The sequence below is a fragment of the Chroicocephalus ridibundus genome, chromosome 5 (assembly GCF_963924245.1).
Source record: "Chroicocephalus ridibundus chromosome 5, bChrRid1.1, whole genome shotgun sequence".
NCBI lineage: Eukaryota > Metazoa > Chordata > Aves > Charadriiformes > Laridae > Chroicocephalus > Chroicocephalus ridibundus.
Genome location: NC_086288.1, coordinates 52533766 through 52556704, shown reverse-complemented (window position 1 = coordinate 52556704; position 22939 = coordinate 52533766). Strand labels below are relative to the sequence as shown.

The window sequence follows — 22939 nt, the reverse complement described above, 5'->3', positions numbered from 1 at the left end:
ACCGCGGACGAAACGGTCCTTTAACATACTGAGACACCAGTAAGAATTACTTCAGGTCATGGTACCGTTTTCCCTGAATAATTTCCTCCACATGCACTTGGACTACAGTAACGCAGAGGAATACAGGAACCGCTCCCAGATCAGCCCATCGTCCCACTGCCTCACTTCTGACAAAGGTCAGTGCTAAATACTTCAAGAATTATTTTGATGGACACGTTTTGGGGGGGACATTCACCCATAAAGACGCTTGCTTGCTTTTCCATCAACAGCTAGTAATATCCTGAAACCCGCTGTCTTTCATAACTCTAATTTGAAAACAAACAATGTCTGTATTTTTATTTAATAAATCTAATCTTTAGTAAAAATAATAATAATAAAACAACCTACTGCTCTCTTGGTGTCAATGATTTTCAGTGGTAATGAGTTCCACATGCTTATCATGCAGTGTAATACAAATTTATATGACTTTAACTAGCTTTATGTTTCTTGCCTTGCAATTCCAATAAATAACTTCTTGTATTACGGCAAAAGAAATATCTGCTTTATATTCTGCAAAATAGTACCATATATTTTTATGCACCTCTAGAACTCCTTTATATTTCTTTGCCTTCTTTCTAAGCAACTCACAAACTTTTCCATTTCTTTTAATAAAGAAAGCTTTCCACATCTCAGCCTAATTGTGTTTTCTAATCATCTTCTCATTCTCTTGTCGCCTCATTGAAATATAGGGCAGTCAGAAATAAACACAAGAATTCAAGGAGGAAATAATGACATAAAATAGATTTCTATAATGGCATTTTAACATCTGAATAAGGTTTTTACCTCCGATGTGGAGGAACGGGATATGATCACCCTAAAGTCGCTTTCATGATGGATGCTCACGTGCACTGAACTACACCTCAACTAACTTTATCTGGCAGCATAAAATTCCATGGAGGATCCAAACATCCCCAGAAGCAGGGTGAATACGGGGGCTGTGAGCCCAATACTGCGCTCCGTGCCACCGTAAGCACACACACAGTTGCATTAACTGCGGCAAATGCAATAATTACTGGCTAAGAAATGCTCCTCCGCTACCTATGTATACGTTTGTTTGACTTTGACTCCTTCCGCACGATGAGTAATGGCTTTCACTGAGCAAAATAAGCAGAACAATATTTGCAGGACTGCATCTTAAAACGCCGTGGGATCCTCAGACTGGAAAGCACCGTTATAAATGTGTTCACTGCTTTCTATTCCATATCCTTTAATGTTTCAAGTCTTTAATATCTGTTTCAAGAGTTGTCCCAAGATAAGACTTGCCACTTTTAACACCGAACTTGGTTAAAAGGATTAGTAGAAATATTCAAGTACTGCTTTTTCTTTCGTAGGCAAAAGTACATGTATACACACGTATACATATGTATAGCAATTTGTAGGACAGAAAATTTATTTTCCTTCAGGAAATTGTGGCACATCTCTGAATAATACAATTATCTGATTAAATATTCCAATTCAGTTAATTTCTGACTATCAAAGTCAGGCTGCAGACCATAGCATCTTTGCTACGCTGTGAACAGTTGCCTAAAAAAGTAAAGGGTCATGAAGCAATGGGAAGAAATAACCACTTGGGTGCAGAACACCCCCCTCACTCCTGCTGCTGGTGCTGCACTCTCCGTGCCACGCTAACTAACCCTACGTAATCATTACAAAATATTATCTCAAAAGAGAGCGTTTTCCCACTCTCGGGATCTTCTTTTTCAGTTTATGCCACCGTGCAGTGATGATGCCCAGAAATACAGCGAGGTAAAGCATCTTCCTCAAGTATCCTCCAGGCACCAAGACCTGGATTAAAACTCAGCTGCCTCACAGCAAAGCCAGCAGTCGGTGGCATCTCACATCATTTTCAGTTTCATCGCAACGTTTCCCATCCTCACACACCAACAAAAAGTGCCCAGAAAACCCGAGACTGTAAGTCAGGCATAGCTTTTGTTTGTCCCTGCTCTCCCTACCACCTCGCCTTGAAAGCAAAGCGCACAGCCGTGCCTTGGGTAGGAACAAACAAGAAGAAAGATGCATTTCATATTCAAGAGTACAAAAATGAAACAGCACCGTGACGGTGCAAGGCAGTTTTCTAACTCCCCTAGATTAGCATCTTAATCAATAAGCAGGGAGCTGCAACGCACTGCAAAACAGAAAAGCAGCATGACAACACGCAACAGAAGCAATCTTAGAAGTTCACAGAAACATAAGAAGAATTTTTTAAAAAAGCACTGCGTTCCCCGCCCCCCCTCCCGCTCTTCATGTACATGAGTGATTTTATTTCTTCCCTTCCCCCACCGCAACTTTAAAGTAAAAACACTAATTAGAAAAACTGAGACGGTCTGATTGACGACAACACTGAAAATTTAGAACAAAGGCTGACAGAAATAACCTATTCCACTTGGCAATTACGGCACTTAAATATCGTGCAGTGTTGCTAGACACCTGTAAAATCTCGGTGCCACAAGACGTGTGCCTCAGCAGGGAGGACTGCAGATTTAGCAGACTAAGCAAAGGCCTGGTAGCCAACAACTCCCGACTTCTAAATCTGCATCCGAGTAGGGAACTGCTGGGTGATGCTGGGCAAAAATAAACCGTACTTCCAGCTTTCTCATTTACCGACTGGGTGAAGAAAATTGTAAGGATTACAGCAGGGTTAGTACAGTATTTTGGAGACGTTAGATTTTGCTCCAAAACATCAGGTTTAATATTATGGGAAATGATGTTAAAGATTATGCTTGTGGATCATACAAACGTAGAAGAAGGACATTCAAAGTTAAGGGGTTTACAGGATTTTCCCTAGTTTTCTATTTGATGAGTAGTCTCTGCATTAAATACAGTGAAGGTTCCTTACAGAAAAGCGAGCAGTTTTAACATGGTTGCCTGCTGTAATAACCTTTTTTATTATTAATACAAGCTTTGAGGAGAGATTAAATAAAAGAATCACATATTTGATTTTCTTGCATTACAAGCACATAGCTAAAATCACCACTCAGGATTTCCAGTATGAGGCAGTTTGTGCCTCACAGAGATAAGAATTTAAAAAAAAAAAAAAGAAAAGGAGGGGGAAAAAAAAAAAGATATGCAAATATTTCTGTTAAGTTCTAATTATTTTTTTCCCCCTGCAAACAACAAACGCACAAATGCCTCGCATTTTCTAAAGCCAACTTCCCCTCCTGACTGACACTGCCTGTTCTTTATCATCCCCTTGTAGACACCTCCGCCCTCCCCCCCACTCCTCTGGAGCAGTATTGACAGTGCACATCGATTCTCTCTCTGCAGATATAATAGTTCTTTCGCTGCTGCTGCTTATAATTATAGCAATGTGTGTCACTCAGTAATAAGACATTCAATTATTCTTGGCCCCGTGAAGTGTAACCCTTCAACTCACAAGAACAAAATCTAGGAGCTTCAGCCCCCCCAAAAACATTATTCTGTTTGGGGGTGGTTTGTTTTTTTTTTTAAAAAAAAAACAAAAACAAAAACAAAACTTTGCCTTGCAATCACGATTCTCACTGGCCACTTCAAACTGCAGGAGTTTCACTGCAAGGAGCCGCTGGCAGGCTAACACAATCAGTCCCCTCAGCAAAGAGAGAGAGAAAAAAAAAATAAATCTGTTTTCCCACTAAATACATTTCCATCCCTCTGCATCATAACAAGGCTAGCTAATTACAAAGAAACAAAGTTGTCCCGGAGTTTGACATGAAATGGGGGAAAAAATTAACAATGACGTAACAGCACTGGCAAGAGAGAATTTTAAAAGCGATATGAACAATCTTTAATCTTTTATCGACAGATTTCCTCTAGGAGACTTCTTTCTGAAAGGCAAAAATCACTGCGTTGCCCCTGCTAAAATCTCTTAAAATAAAAAGAATGAACTGAAGCTTACCTGTACTGGAATGTCATATTTGTAATTTTTATCTTTATTTCCTCTCCGTGGCGAATTTCTCCAGTCATTTCAAAGAGTTTGTTAGCCATTTTCTCATAAACTTTGGCATTCCTTTTAGTTTGTTTCAGCTCATCAAAAAATTCTTCCCAAACCAGCATTAAACCTCTCATTTCTGCATCAGTCCAGTTTCTGGCCCTCCTGTGTTTCTCAGTCTGAGAAGAGACAATGTAACTGGGAATTTCTGCTGCAGCCATTGCTGACTGACCTAAAAGGGTTTTAAAAGAGGACACTTAATATAGATTGAGTTTTTAGTTTAGGTTTTTTGTAGTGCAAGACATGCATATGTGGATAAAGAATTTGAATGACAACAGAACATATGAAACCTTTTTGCAACAGCTTGAAGCTTGAGTGCACAAAATGGGGCCTACATCTGACAGGCAGGAATTTAGTTAAAAGCTTTTAAACAGAGAAACGTCATTTTGATGTCACGTTTCCATAGCAACAGAGCAACTGCATAAGCTACAACAACAAAAACCTTTTAACTGAAAGCCAAAGAATCAGGACAAAGTTGACAGGCCATCAATATTAAAGCTTTTAAACACTTTAGGTTTAACAAAAAAAAGATCTATGCAGCCTTTGAGAAGCTACTTTTAAGTTTCTACTTCTTTTTTAGCTTTCCCTTACCTTTTAGGCAGACAATCTGCTAGCAGGGGGTCATGGTCGCCTGAACGAGCTTTTAAGTTGCGCCTTGACAGACTCTCTAGGAGGTTGCAAGGACTGAGGCCATGTACACAAAAAAAAAAAAAAAAAAAAAAAGAAGCTTTTTTTTTGCAAAGATATTCTGCAAAAAAGCTTCAGCCAGCTTTATGAAAACTATACATCTCTAAGCTAATAAATGTTTAAGCAGGCAGGCTCATTAAAAAGGAGCCTGCATCTGGGTTTAAGAACATGCACAAAATAGTATTTAAGTGTTTAAAAATAGAGAGAAACGTATATACAATTTCAATGTAAAGCCACTTTTCTTTTTTTTTTTTCCCCGAGATGTTTTGCTGCTGATAAGCACACACTGCAGTCCTGTCAGTATGAATTTGCCTTTGTAGGTATGTATTACTGTATGTGTATTTTGTATTCCTAGTAATTTAGATGCTATTTATGCAGCCTGTGTTCTGCCTTAGGACTGCAGCAGAAGCATTTCACCTGCTTTATGGGGAACCTAAAAGGATTATTCAATGAGTTAAAAAAAGGCTGCGAGATGCTTAGAACTGTGAATAAATTGCTTTGCTGTAAAACAAGCATTTTGAGCCGGTTTCTGTATCGGGCTATATCCTGCCAGCAGTTATACCAGGGAAGCACCGCTTATTCATCGCATCAAATACTGTGCAACACAAGCGGTGGGCCAAATTCTGCCCCCGCTTGCGCTCGTGCAATCCGACAATAACCTTCCACAAAAGAGTGAGATGCAGGAACTGCATTAATTCAAGCAGTACAAACCAGCCGAAGAGAAAGATGCTAATTTCCTACAGTCCCGATGTAACCGTGTTATGTAAAATATAAATAAATAAACCGGGGACCTTCCTTATTATTATTTTCTGTTTCAGCATATACCAGCAATAATGACCTCACTGCAGGGCATTTCCTGAAGATTAATGACAGGCAGGGGTTAATGGCCTGAGGCTCACCCAGTCAGTCCTTAATCCCCAGGAAATGTTCTTCGCCTCAATCCTTAATGCTTAAGTATCCTATAAATTGTAAGTCTTCTCATAACCACATCCTTGATCTTAACAATAGTTTAAAAATGCACAGCTTGGTTTGCATCCTGGAGATGGCAAAGAGAGCACATAATGTTCCTAAAAGGTACACTAGTAAAATTTGTTGTATCGTTGCCTTCTTTTTATTTTATTTATTCTACTCTTTACTACAGAAGGCACAACAGCATACCACAGAATAAGGGGTGGGGGGGTGGGGGAAATCACACAGAACTTCCACTGAGCCAACCCTGAACACATCTCTGTTAGAAATATACCTGCTGAGTCACTGGCTTCCTAAAAAAAAAAAAAAAAAAAAAAAAGAAGAAAGGAAGGAAGAAAGGAAAAATCCCTTAGCTTCCAAATAACTACTCTTAACTACTAATATGACAGCCTAGCAACTATTACCTTTAAAAATGTGTAAATAGCAGCATATGTTGTGATGATGATCTTGCATGGTTTGTCTCTTGGGTGGCCAGCTGGGAGACATCACATGATCAGGGGACAGATGGTGGTCAGAAGAGGATCAGCTGGTGACACGTTCATTTTATTAATTTATTGTTTTGTTTTGTTTTGAAATTCCCATCACTTAACCTTGGGCTCCATGCAGCTATGTTAATAAAACTGTACCAAACTCCGCTGTCTGGGGTGGCTGGGGATCACCAGGGCAAGTTTAAGGAAGCCATGCAGGGTCCGACAGAAAACCACCACCATCCCAGTGCTGGGTCTGACTCGGGACCGGCGCACGCTACTGCAAAGCCAAGCTCGCTTTTCAACCTTTAATCATCCATTAGAGGTTTGGTTTTGCCCTCCAGACTTTAATCCATCTAGGTTCTGAAAATGCTGATTAACACCACTGAACCATACAGCATGACACGTATACATTGTAAAGAAAAAAACTTAAAGAAACATATCATCTTTGCTTTAAAGATTTATTTTTTTTTTTTAATGCAGTTTCAAGCATGACAACCGGGACAGGGTGGGAGAGAACCTGTCCAGCTGCAACAAGTTCTTTCCGCAGCCGTTCCTTCCCCTTTCCATGCCACATGCCGACCGTAAGCACGGCTGCTCCTTGTGCTCCGCACCCTCCGCTGGGGCCATGCCCAGCCCCAAACCCGGGACCCTGCAGAAGGGGGGCGGTTGTTTCCCGGTACAATTCACATCTCTTAACTTTTCTATACGCTGTTTCCTATTAGCCTAATTGACAGGTTGATATAGTGGTATAGCGTTATTTAACATCTGTTAAATAGAAGAAATGCTTTCTAATAATACCTCCTTTATTCCCCTCCCCTCAGCACCAGAAGGGAATCTAAGTTTCCAGGGCTCAGGTTTTACCCCTTCCTCTGAGAGAGTTGTTGATGTTAATTACGGAGACTCGGCGTGCCTTCTCTGCCTCGCTGAAGCACACGTGGCCAAGTGGTTGATAAAACGATTCTTTTTCTACACGGAGCTGAAAGCAAGGAAATATTTAGCCCCAAATGAAAGGACACTGTAGAGAGGTTGGTGCTGGTCTCTTCTCACAGGTAATTAGCGATAGAACAAGAGGGAATGGGTTCAAGCTGCAGCAGGGTAGGTTTAGGCTGGACATTAGGAAAAAATTCTTCACAGAAAGACTGGTCAGACACTGGAATGGGCTGCCCAGGGAGGTGGTGGAGTCACCATCCCTGGATGTGTTTAAGACTCGTTTAGATGTGGTGTTAAGGGATATGGTGTAAGGGAGAACTTCGTAGAGTGGAGTTGATGGTTGGACTCAATGATCCCAAGGGTCTTTTCCAACCTGAATGATTCTATGATTCTACAAAATAATCCCTTCAGTCCTCAACAGCGCCAGGGGAGGAAAAAACCCACCTCTCCAGGCTGTGCCGCTCTCTGCTGATGTCCTGCAGATCTGCCCAGTCCCCAGGAATCGCTAACTCCTTGTCCCGGCCCGTGAGTCAGGAGGAACTGCTAAGACAGGACGAGCCATCCTTTGGGTGAAGAACAGCCCTGCGGTGGTAAGAGAGCTGGACCTCCCCAGGATGGGGGCATTAGGAGGAAAAGGTCCATTAGGACTTAGCTGCTTCTCGCCCCTCTCAAGCTAGAGGCCAGACAAGATTCATCGTCTCCCTCAAGACTGGCTGGTCACCAAACCCAGAATAACTGCTGGCGTGACAGTCTGTGCCTCTGCCAGACCCGAGGCACTGATGCGCCTGGCACTGACATCCCTCACATGCTCCGCTCCAATGTCTCCACTGATGGTGGAGTCCTCCAGCATTGGCTTCCTCCAGACTAAGGACCAGCCTGGCACTGAGTATCCCACAAGAAAACGAAGCTGCAACTATTCTCAATAAAATAAGGATGTTACTTCTCTTGGAAACCACTGAAATACATAATGGAGCTTCTAAGGACATCCTTTGTAGATGACTTCCCTCTGTAGGAGAAAGGTGCTGTTCTCCACTCTCCTGCTCATCCCAGTCCCTCCTCTGACGGGCACTACAATGACAAGTCTAGAAGATATGAACTCTGACTTCAGTGGGCTTGAGGATCTCACTCATGCCCTTCCTTTCAATGCACGTCTGCACCTAAGAGCTGAAAGGAACATGAATTTAAGGACCCTCTCACAAATCTGTTCTTCATATCATCTGTCTAAACACCCTCCCTTTTTTTGCAATCATTATATATCAGCTTGAATAATAGCTCTCACAAGTGTTCCACCTTGCATGGTGATCTCCAAAGATTACAAAACCCAAACAGGGTAGGAAGGGTTTCTAATTTGCAGATGTGGATCTAATGAAGTTTGCCTATAGATGTTTCTATCACAGAGTTCAGACAACTCCATTAATCCTAACATATCTGTTGACAATACTTCAAGTGATCCATGCTAACCAACTGTGTATATAGCCTTCAGCTTTGCAAGTGTGGGCTAACGCATGCCAAACAAAACTTTCTTTAGCCAAGGTTTAGGGCAAGGGGTTTTCCCTCACATTTGCAGGGAGATAACGGCTCTAGTCAGTCAATTACCAGAGCTCAGCCCACAAACTATAAGCCATTAAAGTGTGATTGCAGAAGAGCATGTCCGATCCTGCTGATGGGGATTGTGGTAGGAGAAGTCAGGCAGCACCTTCTTGGCAAATCAGAACTTATTCCATTAGGATGCAAGGAATTTCTGGAAATGTACTTCTGTGCCTGAAATCCAAACGGGCAGCTGCCTATAGAGGTGCTGACGCACAGGTCGCTGCCTCCTTGACTTTCAGAAGTGGAAGGACATTAGTAGATTAGTCTTGAGACCAACTGGTCTGCTCCCAGTTTTACTACTACTGGCAGCAAACACCCTTTTAGACAGCAATTCTGAGCAGTGACACTGGGAGGAGGAGGTCTGTCCTGGAGGGCCATCAGAAGCATGCATCACCGTGCAAAGGCACAGGTCCAACTCTCTAAAACACCTGGATATTTCAGTAGGGCATCCTGTAACATCTTGATTACATATAACAAAAAAAAACAAAGTTGCTTGCACCCTTTTGTGTTTAGGGTAAGCTGTTGAAAGCAAGGTTGTCCAAAGTCACAACTCCTCGCAATCCTCTGGTGTGGCCCACCAGGAGCACAGCACATGTGGGCAATAACAAGTCTGGAAATTGGATAGTGGCTGCAGAGCATGTGTTCATCCTCCGGTTATTTCAGTGCAGGTACACCTTGGTAACTCTGTTTAAAAGAATGTAAAACTACATACGTGTCTGTTTAAAAACAAAGCATTTGGGTTTTGCATTGCAGTGAGATATTATATTTTAAGTTCATAAAAGCTGTCTGCACCTGCTGGGAGGCTGTCTCCTGCCCCACATTTTGACATCCACCCAGGTAAAATGCCCACTTTCTGAAGTCTTAATAAAAATGATGGTTTTAATGTCTCTGATCACTGCACACTGCCATTTGCAAAGAGGGATAAACATAATGAGAGAAGAAATACTCTTCCTCTCCTTCTGAAAAAGACAGGCAGGGACAGGTGTTGACGGAGGAGAAGCTGCCTTCTTTTCACCTCTATTAAACCAACAGGTCCAGGGCAGCAAAGCCGTTGTGCGCAGGAGAGTGCTGGAAACCAGGAGCTCAGCCCTAAGGTAGGGAAGCCCCTTGCAGACAGGGGAGCTGGGCTTGGGAACTCTGATAAGGTCCTTGCATCTTTCAGTCACTCTGCTGGTCTTCCCTGGCTGATGGAATTGCATGGGTTTGTAAAGGCTCAGAAGCTTTAGAAAACCACAAGGTTCATGAGCAGAGAGCCACCAGGTCAGTGCTGTAAAATGGCATGTGAACCACAGCTCACGCTGTCCCTGTACCTGTGGGGGAAGTTTAACAGAGGAACAGTACCATGCCGTTTGTAACGGAAGCAAAAAAAAGCTACCTAAACTGCAGGAGGTCCTGTTACAAAGACAAAAAGAAAAAGTTACTCAGGCTGAGTAAGTATAGTAGGTGTCTCACGGTACTTAAAAAAAAAAAGGACAATCCCTTTCGTCAGAAGGTCTGCAACCTAACTGGGACATGCCACAAGGGAAGCAAACAGGATAGACAGGACAAGTGACAGCAATACATTACTGAGCAAAGGCCATCATATGGTTGAATAGCTTTTATGTACATCTAAAATAAATAACACCTGCAAAGTAGCGTGACGACAGGAACAGGTGCTCAGGAGGAGGCTGGCTGAGAGGAAGGTGTCCTGTCTGACACAGGGCAGAGAAGATTTGGATACGTCAGTGCTTGGAACAAAACGAACAAAAACCCAATCATTTGCATACAAGTGCCCTGCCACGAGGTCGTCTGTGTGGCAGGTTTCCCTGATGGCAGAGCGGGGCACAGGGCAGCCCAGGAGGAGAAGGTCTGAGAAGATGCAAGTGGGCTGGAGGCAACGGGGAGAGGTTTTTGATTTCATTTTGCTAGACCACATCCTGCTCGAATTTCACCGCAATCAGAACACTTCCCAAAAGCACGTTGATCTTGCTGAACTGGCAGATTCTGACCAAAAATATCTCCTTTGCCTATTTTAGTAGTAACCATGGAAGCCAGCTTTGCACAGACATCCAGTCGGAGAGAGAAGGGTGGTGAGAGAGAGCAAGGTGAACACAGACAGGCCGGGAAATGGGACTTCAGCAGTTTTTGTGGTCAGACCAGGAAGCATCAGCACAGACAGGGGGGAGAACTGGAATTATGTGGGGCTGTAGAAGCAGCAGCTCAGGGACTGCAGTGAACCCAAGGAATTCACTGCTTGGGGAAACCAGGTATTGACTGGTATGCTGGTAGTAATTATATTAAAAATAACACCACTAAGAATGTTTTTAATTACTTTGTATTTTTTTTTAACGAAGACACAAACAGTCATGCTACAGACAATAGTCTAGCATACCGGGGTGGGAAGAAATCACTTATGTCCAGAAGTTACAAATAACCACTCCTAAAACATCTGGCACTTACAATATATGGAGGAGGCAGGATGCCAGGCAAGATGGACTTTCAGTCATACATGTTCCTAAATTTTCAGGCATACGGAGAGAGAGAGACAGGCCACACTCTTAAGAATTTAGTTATATAGTATAGAGAGCAAAGATATCAGTTCTACATGTGTCATATCCCCAGCTCAATTCATAGCAAAAAAAGCATTTCTGAGACTTGCTTACTCTTAAAGAAATCATTTTTAGGTCCTCAGCATATGGAACAACCCCGCAGTACACAGTATGAGACATACTCCTTTTCTGGTAAGCAAGCAACAAATCAGATCACAATGAAACTTGCTAAGTTCCCAATTAATGGTTTCCCGAATCCCACTTGAAAGAACTTATTTTGGCCCTGCTTACTTACAGGGGTTAGTCAATAAATCCTCCTGCCCATGTTTGGTTTTTAGCACATTTTAGCAAGCTACGTGCTGGAAAGTGTCTAGTTCATTAAAAACTGCTCCTAAAATGCCATGCAAATATGTCTCTTTCAGAAGTAAATTCTTCTGAGAACCTCTCCTAAGCAGTTTGCACTTTAGACGTAGACCATGATTTAATCCAGTTTGGATCTGAGCTGTACTGCAAAAGAAAAATAATCCCTGTTGCGCAGAAGCCTGCCCTGTGCCTGAGCGACATTCCCACCGCTCAGCAGGGCAGGAGAAAAATGCCGTGTCACTAAAAAACAGATGACAGCAGCTGGTTTGACCGTGGCGGTGCTGCGGCTGCACACAGCATCGCTTCTGCCCCAGCAAGAATTAATGCTGCTGGTGTCAGCCCGCGACAACAGCAGCGTAAAAGGTAGCCATATTTAAATAAACGCTTGAAGGCGGTTATCGATTCATTGATCCGTTAGTGAGAAGCCATCCCCGGGATCCAAGCAGATGAGAGCGAGCCAAGCGCAGGGAGCTTGGCACCGGCGCGGGACTCCAGCTAAGCAAGTTTTTGCATCGTTGTGGTAACAAGCATTAGAGCTGCGTTGAATCCATGGGTTCTAGCTTGTCGTTCTTCCAGAAAGGAGAGCAGTTTGGGCCCTTTTCCAGCAACCTCAGAGAAACTGCAATGCAAGTCGCTGGCAATTCCCTGCCAGAAGCCCAGCCTCGCCGCTCGGAGCTTGCTACTAGCTTGGCAGCCTGCTGCATCCACCTAGCAGCTGCCTGCATCCCCACGCTGTCTCTCCCTGACTCCCTGCCAAAGCCGGCGGTGGACGCGCGGAGGCTCCAGTCCCTTCTCCGTACCCTGCCCTCCGCCCGCAGCCACACTCCAGGAGAGCCCAGCAACTAGCCCAAGGCGGCCGGGGAACGCCTCGCTCCGGCTCGTCTTGATGGGGGACAGTGGTGGAATTGGGTCCTGTTGTTCTGCAATTTAGTCAGCCACAGGTTTTGAAAATAAAAAGCGTTATAGATCAAAGATGTCTGCCAAATCGAGAAAGGCAGGAGCTTCTCCAACTCTCCTTCTGTTCTTCTGCTTGGAGACCCCGGACTACCCCCTAACTGTGGGATTTTCCCTTCGCAAGGGTTCTCTCAACTCTCCAGACCCACAGAGGAAAATTTGCAAGATTAAAAAAAAATAAAATATTTCAGTTAAAATATTTAGGGCACAGGAGATTTTCGTACCAGTTCATAAAAGATTTAAATACTAAAACATAAATGGTGTTTTGGGTATTATTGCGAGGCAGCCTCAGGAATGGAAATTTGAGAAAAGTGTTGCAACCTATAAAGTTCAGATGATACTCGTAAAAGACTGCCTGATCCGAGAGCTGCCAAAAAGATAAGTAAAACCAAATTCACCAGCACTGCTGTGATGGCCAAAGAGCTTATCTGCTTAAGTGGTTGCTAATGGAAATTGAGACCATGCAAGAGGTAGCTGCCATTTCTGGGACAGACTGTCAGCGATGTCAGCCATCCCTCAGCATCTCTGTGTCCTTCCAGGGGAAACACATCACATGTGGCTCTCAAGGGACTGAACTGGAAGTATCGCACAGCGGGTCACAGTTGTTCTTGACTTTATTCCCAAACCTGTTCTCAAAGTGTTTCAGGGGAGTTCAGTAGTGCGTCGGAGCGCTACATGGAAAAGCTGCTATTCCCATTGAAAAAACACAGGGTTTCCGGTAGAAGCACAGGTTTCCATGTCATCCCACAGAGACTGTACGGCCACATGGCCTGTGAAGTCCTGCATGGTCTGTATTTCCAAATGCTTCCCCTGAAAGGATGACTTCTGCCTATGTGCAGATGATCTATGCAAGTAGCAAGCTACTGGGACACTGAGTTGCAGCTCCAAGACAAACTTAAGCATTAATTATGACGTCTCGTGCTAGGCAGGAGGACGACCCGTCTCAGCATAGAAAGGTTTATTGCGGTATGCATATAACGTTGCCCCTTTAAACACAAAGCGGCTTGCCAGTATTCGGGTCTTGTGATTCCTCCTGGTTTACTGCATGCAGTTGTCCTCCCTGGACATCCCAGGGACAGCCAGGAGGGGTCATCTCCCCCTCTCACATCCAAGCGTGCCCCTGCAGCCAGCCTTCTGCCCTGGGACAGCATGTCTCCGCTCGCTGGCTTCACCATAAGCCTGTAATGCAATTGCTTCTACGTTCCTCATTGACTCCTGGCTTTTTCCAGCTGTTTTTTCCCCTCTCCGTGGCTCTCTGCTGTTTATCAGACACAGCTCTGCCCCAACCACACTCCAGCAACCAGGGTTCAGTTTATATTCCAGCCTGAGCATGCTCCTCTGATCCAGGCATTACCTTCTATTGTTTCAGCTATCACTAAACTGAGGAGTGTGTATTTGCTTCCTTTCTTGGCTTCAGTGAAACGTTGCCAGCAAACCCATCGGCCCACAGATCAAAGAAACATTTTCTAGCTGTCGCACACAGGAGCATTCCGGCCAGCCTGAGGAAGTCCATCTGCCTCCTGAACTAATGCACACCCACAAACCACTTCTGGATGCAAATTTTTCCACATCCAACACCAGCTGTCCAATACCACCAGTGATTTTAAAATTCTCCCCCACACTTTTCATTCAACGTGACATTCAGTGTTGTGAACGAGAGGATGTGCCCCGAATAACTGTAGGTCTGCGCAGGGAAAAGCAGCATGACTTGCTTGCCTGTAAATACCCACCACAACGTGGGTATTCATAGAATCATAGAATATCCCAAGTTGGAAGCAACCCATAAGGATTATCGAGTCCAACTCGCTGCTCCTCGCAGCACTACCTAAAACTAAACCATATGACTAAAAGCATCGTCCAGATTCTCTTTGAACTCTGACAGGTTTGGTGCCACAGCCACTTCACTGTGGAGTCTGTTCCAGTGACCGACCACCCTCTCAGTGGAGAACCTTTTCCTAATGTCCAATCTGAACTTCCCCTGATGCTTATTTGGAGGCATGCAAAGCTAATACTACCAAAAGGAGTGAGAGCTTAACCTGCCACCATCCATTCCTCTCCTGAGTAGGTCATGCAATCAATAAGATTAAATTATGGACTAACTGGACTCAGTTAGCCTGCAGCAGATTAGCGGGCACACAAACGACCCTCTTTTGGCAGCAAAGCTGCCTCCGGTAGGTGAGCAAAGATTATTCTGAACAGTAACAAAGCTGAAGAGCTATGGTTTTCAGTACTGCAGAGCCTACCTATTTCCAGCCAAACTCCACAGGGCTCTGGGCGTACCCAGCGTAAGTAAGAAACCTAACCCAGATGTTTGAGGGGCGATTTGGACAGATAAATGTATGGAACCTAAAACCGCACAGATGCGGGAGACATCCAGCAGGAAGATGCAAGTACAGACAAGCTGTCCGAAGGGAGTCTGTGGCCAACGTGAGTGGCACTAGGGAGTTCTTATTTTGTTTCATCTCTAAACATTCGATTGACAGACTTCTGCATAGCCAGAAGGAGCACTTTTGGATCCCCATATTCTAAGCAAATTTTCAATTGCTCAGAAGGTTGGGATTTTTTTGTTACATAAAACAACTTTAATGACTGCAGGACTGGAGACCTTCTAAACATAGCAACAAGGAACAACCATCTGATTGCAGAGATGCAAGACTAAACAATTTACAAAAAACCAAGCCAGTTCACAACACAGTATCTCATTCTCTTTAATGAAAGTGGCCAGTGTTTTCCATTTGCTGTGCAAACCGAAAGCAACAGTGCGTTTCCCAAGGGAGGCACTCTTGTGCAACTGTTTACTGGAGGCAATCGGCCAACTCCAAAGGACTTGGGAAGTCCGTCCTCTTCTCCCCCCAGCTCACTCACCTTACTGTGAAAGGGCGTTCTAAAAACTACTTGGACTGGCTTTAGCTCCTGTTTTGCTGGGGATTCAAAAAATATAAAGCTCAACAGCCCGAGCCAAAAACCTTCGCAACCAAGGGCACGCCAAGTGTGCCTGCTTCTTGTCAGCACCTCACTAGCCATATAAATGAAAATATTCTTCTCTGCCAATATGCTGCAACTTTAACCCAACAGCGATGGCTTACATGCTTGAACATACAGTTTGCACTGACTCTTCCCTCACGCTGTCTTTAACACCCCGTAGCAATATCCCAGTGGCTGAAGCCACTCCAGCAGACCAAAAAACCCATCGCAGGCAGCAGTCTAGAATACTCGATCCTAATGCCATGGTTTTCTCCATTTGCAACATCTTTCCTCTCTGCACACTATGCTTCATGACAACTGGACAGGCAGATGATATTAAAGCTCACGCGTACCTTTTCAAATGATTTCTCATCAAGTCTCAGCGGGAACTAATTGAAGATTAAACTAATCATTCCTTGAGGCCTCTTACGGAGCGTTTTATCACTTTTTGTGAATACATTATGGAGAACTTCAGTGAAGTGCTGATCTGGCAGGACCACTGAACACACAAGCTGGAGTGGCTGGACAACACAGCACACATCCGGGAAAGGAGGACTTGGAACATCCTCGACGAATGGGACAAGAAAAACCCTCATCCATTTCTTCTGGCTGTAAAAACCAGTCTAGCAAAACCACAATAGTAAACATTTTCCAAAATATCATCCTGCCTTTCTGAAAACAAAGGAGCAGATCTGACAAGAGCTGTTTGACGTTACATGAAATATTCCTGGCGAACTCTCTGATCTTCTCTGCCTCCTGAAATCTGGAGAATACCACGACACCCAGCCAAAACCCAGCTACCGTAACTCATGTTGATCCCTGCTTTAAGCTGCTTCCACAGTAACGAGATTCTTTCATCGACGGATCTGCAGCCCCATCCCTGACCTCTGATCCATACAGTGCCTCTCTGGGTATTGTACATGGCTATCAGATAACGACAACTGACATCCAGACTTCCACCAGCCTCTGGGTAAAAGCCGTAATATGATGGGTCATGGCAGAACCCCAGACAAAAAAAATAACCTGCTTTTTCTGCAGTGCCTTGCAGGGTTAAGGAGTCATTTAACCAGAGATGAAAGCTGAATGAAAGGTCCAAAAAGGTTTTGAAGCAACAGAAAACACCCTCTGGAACGTCAGAACCAGACACTTCACTCAGTAATAAAATTCATGGTCCCAAAAGCAGGATCAGATATATCCTTATTAGTGTTTGCTTTGACAGAAATACACATTTTCAGGTTTCTTCTGCTGTAAAGACAGGAGAGACTCCCGAACACTGGTCACCACAACTACTGGGAACATTTTGAGAGTATTTTATACGTCTCGTTACTGTAAATGCTTTAGAAACATTATTGTTCTCTATTCTATTCCGCCTCCCTACGTCATCTTTATCTTGCAAAAAAGAACTCCTTCAGGCAGGCATCAACATGCAAGTTCCCATTTAAGTATTTTAACTATTATAGGTGGTGAGAGTTATCAGTCAAAGTTTCTGGAGTCACTCTTACTTCTAAGATGATTTAGATGCTTCCCACTACTTTCAACATGCTACAATATGGGAAAGCAAGATGAGCTTTGTTTTATATTATTAACATGATACGATTGCAGTGCACTCAGAAATGAACTCTCTCTTTCATTCCCAAATGCTCAATTCTGTATGAACCAGAGTAAAATAGTAAGTAAATCTTCTGAATAAGGTTTTCATTTACATTTGACTGTGTTAATTATTGTCAGAGAGCCAACATCTGTGCCACTACCTATTTTCTTTATACACACACACACACATATATATATACACACACGGACTTTTTATATCTAGATATATAGATATAGATATGTATACGCACATACGCATTATTTTACCTCGCTGATTTCTAACAGCAACTATTCCAACACAAGTCTTGGAAGAGGAGAGGAAGGGACAGCTTAAGGAAGACCAGGCCATCACCTCACAGCAGAGCCCAGGGCAAGCTCTCTACGCACAGATCAACCCTCAGGAAGTGGAAGAGCAGTGTATTTTCCCTCCAAAAGTTAGGAAATGCATTGCATGTCCCTACAGACTCTGCACTATCTCTCCGAGACTGCTAAAAATCAAAAACTTGTTTGGATGCCACAAGCTGTTTTTCTGTGTGCTGTAGTTTTACATAACTATCACCAAAAAAAGAAATTATTTTGCCTTTCTTTAAGTAATATTCTCATCAGAAAATTCTCCATGTAAAAGCCTGGGGAGACAATGAGACCAGCTGCCATTCCAATACAGGATTGTAAGAAGGCACGTCTACCACAAGACACAAAAAGTTGTTGGACTCTCAAAACTGTGAAGAAATATTAAAAGGCAACAAATTTTAAAATACACCCCCCCTCCCAGTCTACCAGGTAACATCTCTGAAACGGTCCACTCACACGGCAACCTCGGAGCCAGTACACTGGGAGAAAGCAAACAGGTTCAAGGAAAAGTACTGATCAGTTAAACCCTATAAAACCCAAATCAGCAATCACTGCAGAAAGCAGGTATTATAACATGGACTCGTCTGTCCACAAGATACAAACCTGTGGAGCGACTCCTTACAAGGGACTGAAAGAGTGACCAACTTGACCTCCTCTGGCTGAAGAGAAGACAACACAGTGACTTCTCCATGCTCAGAAATTGCAGCTCTGAAACACTTGGCCCCGTTCGCTTGCTCTGCTTTTCAGAGGTGGAGCAGAAGAGAGGCATAGACTCAACACATACCCGCACTTCTAGAGCTTTGGAGGTTTTACGGAGTGGAAGAAAACCTTCGGTACCTGCTGTCCTCGGAACAGAAGATCCTCCATGAGCCTTGAAGTCAACACAGGAGTCCTCGCAGCAGATCACTGACCCGGAGCAGAACTTCGTGTCTGGGGAGAGAGAGTTTGGCAGAACAAGGCACTGTGCAGGGAGGGGAGCGAGGAAAAATTTCGTAGTAATTGAGGAGGAAGGTCAGCCGTGATTAGCCAAGGTTATCTTGTAAAGGTCTAGTGAGGTCGGTTTAGTTTAGTTTGCAAATTCTAGCCTTTCAAACAGCACAGACAAATATATTCCCCACACTATATAGTCCCATCATAAATGACTTGAATCAGCCCATAAGCCTTCAACAACCTCATTCCTGTGTGCTGAAAGCTGCACATTTTAAGCCAAAAGAATACGACAAACATCCTCACCTACACATTTTACCACTGCCAGCAAAAAGTGCCTCTTTAAAAGACATCCCAGCCTTACCCAGGCCACCACCGGACGCAGTTTTTCCCGACTTTTCTGTCATCTGCCGAACTCTTCCATTAGTGAGTTAATGCTCAACGTGCTGTCCTTCAAAGGATCACAAGTCTTTTTTTAAAACATGGTGGGTCCTGAAGGTATTGTTATCTCTATTTTACACAAGGAGAAGCCAGAGATAGCAAGAGGAAAAAATTCAAAAGCTTCTAAATGACTGTGAAACTGAAGTAATTTTCAAAAGAGAATTGGACACTGCAGAGCTGAAGTCAACCTTGCACGTCCTTCAGTCACCTCTCGAAATGAAACATGCTCTCAATTCAATTAAAGCAAGGTCCTCAAAGCCACAGAGGTACCTAAAGAGTGTTGTGATGGGAAGTGGTTTCCAAGTCTAAGACTCAGAGTTAAATTAGCCATGACTTCTCCCCTTCTCCAAGAAAATAACTGATTAGGTGCCTAACAGTCCACAGGAACCCATTTTTTCACCAAAAGAAGGTATTTGGGTACCTCAAGTTTTTCTTCCTCCGTGCTGAAATCCAACCATTTTGGCCAAGATGAACCTCTTAGCACTTAAGCCCTTGAAAGCCCACTTGGGATTGGGAAGTTGTGAGCACAGCCAACACTCCTCAACGCAGCTCTGGCATTGGTACAGGGGAGCAGCCGCTCCGACTTTCATTTAAAGACGTGGCAGGAGGAAGAGGGTGGGGTTGGGGTGGTACCAAAATAGCACCCGCTGTCAGGGCAAGGTGGTTGCAACCTCTCCCTGTGGAGAGAGGTGCTGGGTTTGGACTCTGCCTCCGGGGCCGGTTTTGATTTTTATCCAGGGATGTTTTCATGCAAAGCGCGTAGTAAGCAGCTTTGGGAATGCCGCCAGATACCTGCTCCCCACCTCCCTCCAGGGGAGGTCCCAACCGGTAGGCCACAGTCAGGCTCCCACTTGCTTCTCTCTGGCTCTGCAAATCCTTCTCCGCACCATGGCACAACTTCAATAGGAAGGGCTGAGAGGTTGCCTACAGCCTGGGAAGGGACAGGTGGATTTGAATATCCCTTGGGAGAAGGAGGACCCAAACCCAAGTTCGACCACTTCTGAGACAAGTATTATAACCATTAAGTTATTATCCGAAAACCACCACACCAGTCATTTGTATCTTAAGCAGCGAGCGCAAGGCTGTGAGCCGAGGCCTCGGCAGCAGGGGCAGGTTTGACTCCCCTGGCCGGGTTTGGAGCTTGCCGAGTGTGGGAGCCGCTGGCGGGATGCAGCGTGAGAGCTGGCACAGGGACGCAAGCGGGAAAAGGTACCCAGGAGCCGAAGCAGACATCAGTGCAGAGAACTCAAGGGACAAGTATCGGGGAGGGAACAAGGTCCTGCAAACAGGCCCTCTTGAAATCACCAGAGACACATCAGTTGCCACCAGTCAAAGTCCTAATCTATTACTTTAAGGTTAAAACGCAAACTGAATTCTCTTTTATCACCACCAAAGTGCTTTTGCCTTGAATTTTTAAGTGTTTGTTTAAGCTGAAGTCAAGAATAATCTGGACTGTTAAGCAGATCATAAAACTCTGTAGTATAGAAACTTTCTATAGTGGCCTAACTAATGTGTGCTTACCTTTCTCATCCTCAAACTAAAAGAGTTTAGCTGCAGAAATTTAACTAAAGGCGTTTCTGAAAGGAATTTTTAAAGCCTTTGTTAGACGATGTGTTTTTATCACAAACCAACACAACAAAGTAACAGCTAGCTCTACATTTCATTGTTAGAAAAGAGTATGTTTGTAATTAAAGTGCAAGTCTATACATGTGTTTTTAAATACCGTGAGCCTGATTTTCTTCAAATTCGTTGTTTCTTCCAATTCTTTAAATATGCATTTGAAAGAAGTGGAAGGACAAGTAGCTCTATTTGGAAGTTGCAAGTAAGTCTCTTGAGAAAATAAGTATTTTAACATTTTAATCTCACTGAAATATACTAAACATAAAACTATGAGCTACACAGTAGAAAAGTGGGACTTTTTGACAAAACAGGAGGTATTTAGAGGTGGTATCCCTCTTATAGGGGTAGATGAGTAGGCTGAGTAAATGGAAATATCTGCAATTCATTTTAGACATTTGTCAAGATAATTTTGTAGCTAGATGTGTGCAAGAGCGGCAGAATTTGTTCAGGCCCATTTGGAAATAAAGTCTGACACAAGATTTTGATTTAGATTTCAGACTCATCTCAGTGACATAGTCATTAGTTTATCCAACAGCATTAAAAGTGAACAGCAAGTACCCCTAAACCTCCTCCCACAGAATAAGAAAATTACAGCTAGATTTCTGCATCATTCCACGCTGATGATTTTTAGACAGAATTTCCCACTCACTTTAAGAAGGTGATAATTTAAAAATCTCTGCCAAGGAATACAACCTCCTCGCTGGACCCCCACAGCTCTGCAGACCCCTGCCGGTGGAATTTGATGTCCTGTATCTAGAGCATTCAGAAAGCGCTTGGGACACTCGTGTTACGAAAAAGTGCACAGTTCTACAGCAATTAAATTCCTTGGAGTTCTTTTTTATTCTAAGAAAAAACAAGAGGAACCTACATTTTTAGAAGTCTGAGCATAAGGACACAGATCTTCATCTTTTCAGCCAAGCACCTGTTGGCGATAGAAGAAATACCATATGTCTCCACTGACTTGCTACGGCCATTTTTTCAGCATTTGCAATGGTGTGGGAGCATTACAACAACTAACCTTGCTTCTATCGTTTGGAGAACAATGCTGGCCAATCCTGCTTGCACTGTGACATTATTTAATTAAACATCCAAAAATTAATTCTACCACCGGCCAATACACCATGCAGTCTTACCGGTTTTAGTGTTAGAATCTAGCTCAGTTTTCAACACGCATGTCAGGAGGGGAAAAGGTGGAATGAACAGGAGTAGGACAGATGCCTACTGCAATGTAAGCGGAGCTGAACAAGCTTAACGCATTCAAACCGGAGACCAGACAATTCTCGGGCAGCATTTGAGAAGCACATGAAAAAGCTGTATGCCACGGTGCCAGCAGTAGTAGAGGACTGAACGTGGTGACCCCAGGGGTCCTGTCCAAGCCCGTGTTTAAGTTCTCTTGGCAGAGAAACCATTCTGTATGTAGTCTCATGATGGCAGCTTTTCTGTGTACCATTTCTACTCCTGCTGTATTCAAGACACAGTTATCACACCGTGCAACGTGAAGACACAAATCTAAATTATTTTTTTTAAGTTGCCTTATACTATTTACCTTCTTGAGCACTATGAAGGATTGAGCTGATATTTTCCAAAACTATTCAAAATTACACCAAGATACTTCTCCTGAATGGTTACATCTCTGTGGATGCATAGGTACGGTTCTTTTCCCTTATGCATTACTTTGCAGTTGTTTAGGCTGGGGGAGAAAACGGAGAAGAATATTCACAGCCAGTTTAAATTTTGACTACTGTGAAAGTTTCTTATATGTAAAGTTTGTCATTTCTCCTTTTCTCCTAAAACATTAGTAGATAATTTAACAGTAGAGATACCAATAGAGATTCCTGTAGCCCCGTGATTTTCCTGCAACACGAGAACTGACGATTCAGTTCCCACCCTCTGTGTTACTACCATTAACTAATTGGAGCCATAACCAGTTCAAAACTACAGCAGCGCTTTCCCTTTTATTTCTCTAGAATTTAGGGGGCCTGATGACAATTAGCAAGGGACCTTGGAAGTCCAGCTATACCTTATCATTTGAATCATCTCTACCCATGGGCTGCTGGGCTTCAAAGCACATATTTGTGACAGCTTCCTTCTACAAAATCCATTTTGACATCTACCCAATATACCATATTGACTCTACGAATTCGAGTCTTCATTTTAGTTTCTGTAAATTTGCCCAAGGAAGGCTAGATTTACCAGTGTACATAGCCCTTTAAACATCAATTAGATTTCCCACCTTCTCTTGACACAGCAATCATTTAACTCATATCAAACAAAACCATTAATTCAACACCTCCACATTTGGGACTCTTGGGTGGCTACCATGGCTACCGCCTATTTTTATCAACAGTATTATGCATTTTATCCAATTGTTCTAAACCTGTTCTGCTGACACTTCAATTTAAAACAGCTCTTTACACTCTTTCGGATACCAAAATGCTCCAGAAGAGAAAGCTCCCTGAGATCCTTTATAATGAACAGCAAAGCAAAGATTTATTTAGCCTTTCTGCAACAGCCTCATGTACTTTGAGTGTTCTCATTGCACTGCAATCGCC

The 22939-nt window shown here is 43.5% G+C and overlaps 1 protein-coding gene across 1 annotated transcript in view; it reads right to left on the bottom strand.

The window, feature by feature from the left end:
- The window catches only part of MSANTD1 (Myb/SANT DNA binding domain containing 1), a 36610-nt gene extending 18344 nt beyond the window's left edge, over positions 1 to 18266 (bottom strand). Inside the window, 3 exon segments of the mRNA XM_063336146.1 lie at positions 3911 to 4175; positions 18003 to 18200; positions 18203 to 18266. Of these exon segments, the coding sequence (XP_063192216.1) occupies positions 3911 to 4175; positions 18003 to 18200; positions 18203 to 18266 (527 nt within the window).
- Positions 18267 to 22939: the final 4673 nt, after the last annotated feature.